Genomic DNA, 6,008 nt, shown 5'->3' on the forward strand with positions numbered 1-6,008 from the left:
GAATAGAATAGAATAGAATAGAATAGAATAGAATAGAATAGAATAGAATAGAATAGAATAGAATAGAATAGAATAGAATAGAATAGAATAGAATAGACCAAAGTGGCTCAGAATAGAAACACCTTTCTGACATGACAGTGCAGCGAGGAGAAGCTCCACTTACAGGCCTTGGCAAGCTGTACTGGTACATCTCTGGCCTGTAGGTTGGCACCCACTGCACGCCCGCCCGCGGCCGGCTCATGGTGCCCGGGGCGCTGGTCACCACCTCGCTGTAGGGCAGGTGTGGGGCCGAGCCGTAGGCGTCCTGCCGGGGCTGGCCCCCGTGGCCAGCAGAGGCCAGGCTGAAGGCCTCCTCCAGCAGCATGTGCATCTGCTGCCGCACCTCGTCGATGGACGGCTGCGAGCTCAGCGTCGACGTCTCCGAGTGGCCCTTGGCCTGCCGCGCCCGGCCGTAGTTCCGCGGCTCGTTGACGCGGTCAACGTTTGTTTCTTCTATAATTTCAGGCTCGGTCTGGTGGGAGGAATAAGAGTGTGTGTGTCAAAGGCTTTACAAGACAGAGTTTGTGCTGCTTCAACGCGCTCCAACGCTGATGCAACACGTACAAATCAGGAATTGTGGCGGTGCAGATGCACGACAAATATCAGAAAGAAATTATATGGTGGAGGGGAGAATAACAGCCTTTTATAGTCTACATTGTCTGCTGGGACAAGTAGCAGGGACACTCTGTAGCAGATTAAACTGTCAATGACTCACTTAAAAACAATTAGAATTAATGTTTGAATTCTTGTCTTAGTTGTGGTATCAATGGCAGTGCAACTGTGCCAGGAAGAGTACGGCTCCCTAAACAGTGCCATCGCTGTGAAGGAGCCCTTACAAGGGACAGCTTTCTACAGCCAGAGAGACTGAGATCCCTTTGTTCATGCTCTCACACTGTGATTTCTGAAGAGCTAAAGTTTAGGAGTTTTTCTGAACTTCCTAACAATGACACCACAAATTCAGTCCTGCCCCTTGCAGAGAACACCCTGGCCCAGCTCAGGGGTCTTAGCCAGCCCCCAAACAGGAGTTACAGGTATTTATGCAAAGTTAACCTGGGAACAGGGAATGAAGAACACTCTTCAGTGAGCAGACAGTGCTTGGGCAGCTCAGCTTGGAGGGTTACACCTAGGGTGATTCCTTCTGTACACATAAGTACAAACAGAAATCACCTCCCTGATTTTCTTTTGGCTGCAACTCCACGACAGAGAACAATCATCACATTGCAATAAGTTGAAAGTGGAATAGCCACACTTCATCTGTATTTTGTAAGATCAGATTTACAGCCCAGAGTTCTAAAAACATATGTTTTAAACCAGCAACTGATTCCTTATAATTCTTTAAATATCTGTAAAATGCATCGACTATGCCAGGATAACTGGGATGAGCAATAAGATATGTGCCTCCTTCTATATATAGCATGTGGTTAGAACTGTGCTGGTGTTTAAAATAGCCATAAATAAAAGAATGCAACAGGAAGTTCTTGTTAAAAATTCCAGCACTATCCTGATCATTTCAGTGTTCTCTAGCTCCTAGTGTGGCTTTTTTTTCCCCCTGTAATAGTGTTTTTCTAGACCTGAATACATAAGTGGCTGTGCCCCCAAGATTTTACAAATTATAGGACAATCATAATACATATTTCTTCCTTCTCAGAGGGAAATATCAAACCAGTTTTCTTCTTCTGTAATCAGCCACTCAGAAAAGAGGTACATTGCTAGTGGAAACTGATAATAAAACTAAGTAAAATATTAATTTGTTTTCTCTGTTTTAAGTAGAGCTATATTTTGTATTTAATGAAAATACAGCAGTATATATTGAGAAAAACTGATATAAAAATTAATCATTTACACATAAGAATTTAACTATAACTTCTATAGTCATGGTTATACAGTACATTATCTAAATTCAAAACCAGAAGCTCAAATTCAGGCTTACACACATCAGATTGAGAAAGGGAGAATGCAACTGCACCAAATGATCTTAAATGGAAAAACTTTGTATGAAATCTTCAACTAAACACTTTCCCTTAATTTTCTTGCTGCATTTTTATTCCACTATTGTTTGTGTTGCTACAATAAATAAAAATCAGGCACATTTTAGAAGGCTGACTATAAAATCCAATGGTAGTTTGTGTAAGTGCAGCCAAAGAGCCTCTGAAATCATAATGTTCTGACTGGATGATTAATAACCATGGCTCTTCTATTTGCTCATGCCTGTAAAAATGTGAGTGGAATCCCACATAGACCTATTAGTACCCAATGCTGAAATAAATCAGATTTTCTACTACAACTCACTGGTGAAGCCATTAGAACCCCACAGAATGTTTAAAATATACTCCATGTATAAAAGACACATATCAGCAGCCAACATTAAGGCAGCTTTGATTTAGCAATATAAAAGCTGACAAGAAGATTTTGGAGGAGAGTAATAATCATTTCTTCTCCTCATATTTTAAAATCTATTTCAATTCATCCTATCCCATTTGCTGTCCTATCAACTGGAGCATGTAGCTCTCATAAATAGAGGCCACTAGGCATTAATGCAACCATTACATAAAAACATACAGAGTTACTGTATAATAGAAGGAACATGAAGAAAACAAACAAAACTCTGCAGTGAGAGACAGACTTTCTATATCTCTTGAATAATTCTGCTGCTGTAACTTTATCAGTAAAATTCTTTATTTGAACATTAATCTATAATGCTTTGGGATGCATAATTTAGCTATATCAACAAAATTATGCCTGTGAATTCTTTTGTATATTGATCTCTTAGACATGTATAATAAAGTCATTTTCTTCCTTTTACACCAAAAACAGCCTAAATATTTTCTGTTCTGGTATAAATCTCATTAGAGCAGTCTAGAGGTTCTAGAGTCTTTCATTTTGGCATTTAGTCTACACACAGTTGTTCATGAGCTTTTTGAAAATAATAAATATGTTAATAAACCTCCTTATTCTAATTCCTACTTGAAGGTGATGATAGTAAAACCTGTTGGGATTCTTTCAAATGGAAAGTTAGGTACTGTTCAATAATAATTCATTTGTAAAAGACACTACCAAGGCAAATAATATACCAAGAACATCAAATAGAACCTACACTCCAAAATAATATTAAAAGCTACATATTCCATATGGAGAAATGTAAAATATTGTATCTTTATCCTTTCTTTACCAGTTTCTTAGCTCTGAGAAGCAGAACCATGATTCAGAGGAATATCACAAAAATTAATTATAGAGAATGAAGTATTTTTAGAAAAGTATGAATGAAGTATTTTAGAAAACCATTTAAAAATTTGTTATTGAAAGGAAACCTTGTGGTTGTGCACATGAGTAAGGAGTTCTTAAGTTTTCTAGAAGAATCTGGGAGATCTCAAGCTCTTCTCTTTAAAAATAACAGTATTACTATTGTTGGGAAGAAAAGCCTGAACACATAACCTGGGTGTACTGGCAACAACTCAAATTCCCCCCACAATTTTTTATGTGGTAAAAAAAGTCTCACAACATGAAGGCAATAGGAACTATTTGATTCATAAATTGAATTATTTGGCACTGCTTATAAAATGCAAATTTCAGTGTTCTCTGGCAGTGTTCAGTGTTCAGTGTTCCTCTGCTGGGAGGAAGAGGTTAGCAGCAGTCTGGGAAGACTGGAATATTTAATGTGATAAATCAGATGTCAAAAACGGGTACCAGGTGAAACAGAGAGGGCACAGCACTCAAACCAGCTCTTTTTCAGAGGTGACATTTCCAGATGTGTTTAGTTGGTGAGATCCATGAATTCCATCAGTGCCCAGCCCTGGGTATCCTGGGAGACGAATCCTGTCAGACACAGCTCCAGGAGCCTCAAACGGGAGCGAGGGACCAGCCCACGCTGCAGGCTCAGGCTTGGCAGCTAAATTTCAATATCCTGTCCCATTTTCCCTGTGGCATTTCTGTGCTTTCGGATGGGAAATGCATTCAGAGCTGTTAGAGGTGCACTGCAGTGAATCTGCAGTGCATTGGGCAGAGGGATTTTATGTAACTTATCACTAAAGCACTCTGCCAGGGATAGGTCGCTCGACTGCAGAGCCAGAGGCAAGGCAAATGCAATTTTTTCTGTGATGTGCACACGTCTCAGGGTTTATAATTACTCTGAGGACACTTCAGAATCTGCCTAAGCTCATTAATCTACTTTCAAGGGTTTTAACAAATTTTCTTTAAAATATGCTTTATATATAGCATTCACAATATATTGAAATATATATTTTTTTAATCTGCTGCCTTGCCTGCTCACAGAACATTTTCAACATTGATTTCCAGGGAAATATCCCCTGTGAAAAAGTAGCTTTTATTAGCATATTATTGGCATCCTAATTCCTCAGAAAGCAGTGTCCCAGTCAGCCCACTCACAGGGCCCCACATGTCTCCTGCAGTCTGATGGGAATTGTCCAAATGCAGGGAATCATTTCAGAAATCTGACAACTACAACAAGCCCTGAAGAATTTTGTGAAAGGTTTAAACTTTCCTGAACACATCCCCCCAACTTTGGTGCTTTCACCTTGCTAAAAACACATTCCTGGCAGAGAGAGGGTTGACAGTGAAACCCCCCCTCCCCAAAAAATGCTTTTTCACCTACAATGTTTGGAGGATGGGCACATGTGAAATTCCTTGTTTTCCAGAATGGTTTAGACCTTCTCTAGGGGCTGATTTTCAGGGCTGAGCTACAGTGGTTCATACACATGACAAGGGATTGAAAAACTCAGCCTTGCCCTGGTGTTGGAGGCTGTTTTTAATTCTCCTTCTGGGTTCACACTGCATCAACTTGCACCCAGGGTTTGTTCAGGCTGCACAAGACAACTCCCCTGCCTTGTGCTGGCTGCATGAGCTCCCTGGACCATAAAGCAGCATCACCTCTGGCTGAGTTTGACATTTACCTGAAAAAACTCTCCCAGGTCTGATGGGAGCTAGAGGACAATGCCAGTCCTCAAGGGATTCCCACAAAACACTGGGATTTAGCTGAAAATCCCAGGAGCTGGGATTTCTGTTCATTCTGCTGAATCAAGAGAGCAGCTCCAAGCTGTTCCTCAGAACAAACAGAGGATTTTAATTGCAGTGAAGAAAGCTCATTGTCAAATAGCCACACACTTAGAGGAACTATCTAAATTCAAGATTTAATGCTTTGGCAAATAATGGGGTTTGGGCAAACGTTTTATTTGCCTTTCAGACTATAAAATGATGTAGAGTGATACATGAAAGAGTCTGAGCTTTTTTCAGGATGCTGAGTGCACATAAACCCCTGTAACATTGAGCATCTCAAGGCAATCTGCCTCGTGGTTTATCAATAGTTCCTGGGTTTAGGGGCAAGTTAAGACCTTGCTGAGCAGATTTCACTGCCCAAAGCCAATAACCTTACATCATATCCACTGTTCCGGATGCCACGTCTGGGCCTTTCTCGAGTCACCAGAAGATCCATCTCAGTCTCCCCTGGGCTGGGACTGTTCAGGGACTGCCTGCTCCTGTACACTGAGTTCTTCAGTGGCTGCCTAGAAAACATGAGATGAGAAAAATGGTAAAGTGAAAAAAGCGATTAATGGCAGGCAGTAGTTGTCAATACTCACCTTTATTCTAAAATTATGATGTTCATAAAAATGCCACTTTGTTGCAGGAAAATATTTCTATAGATATCAAGTGCTAGGAAACAGTAACCTTATTAAGAGATGATTCATTGTTTTTTATGGTTTAAGGAAAATAAAAGTTACATAAAAGACACAGACATTGTAGGTGGCAGCTTATCCAATGAAACATGTCCCAAGAAAGTATCAGGACCCTTTTAGCTTCAGTTGATATGATTCAAATTTATAAAAATAAAAATAAGAAATAAAATAAAAATTAAAAATAAAAAAAAAGGAAAAGGAAAAGGAAAAGGAAAAGGAAAAGGAAAAGGAAAAGGAAAAGGAAAAGGAAAAGGAAAAGGAAAAGGAAAAGGAAAAGGAAAA

At 39.9% G+C, this 6,008-nt stretch overlaps 1 protein-coding gene across 1 annotated transcript in view; it reads right to left on the reverse strand.

The window, feature by feature from the left end:
- Nucleotides 1-6,008, reverse strand: part of KIAA1549L (KIAA1549 like) — a 126,833-nt gene that overhangs the window by 20,675 nt on the left and 100,150 nt on the right. The window contains exons 16-17 of the mRNA XM_015631448.3: nt 5,426-5,555; nt 164-511 (exon numbers count right to left, since the gene is read on the reverse strand). Of these exons, the coding sequence (XP_015486934.1) occupies nt 164-511; nt 5,426-5,555 (478 nt within the window). The remainder of the gene's footprint in view (nt 1-163; nt 512-5,425; nt 5,556-6,008) is intronic.

The sequence above is a fragment of the Parus major genome, chromosome 5, assembly GCF_001522545.3.
Source record: "Parus major isolate Abel chromosome 5, Parus_major1.1, whole genome shotgun sequence".
Taxonomy (NCBI): domain Eukaryota; kingdom Metazoa; phylum Chordata; class Aves; order Passeriformes; family Paridae; genus Parus; species Parus major.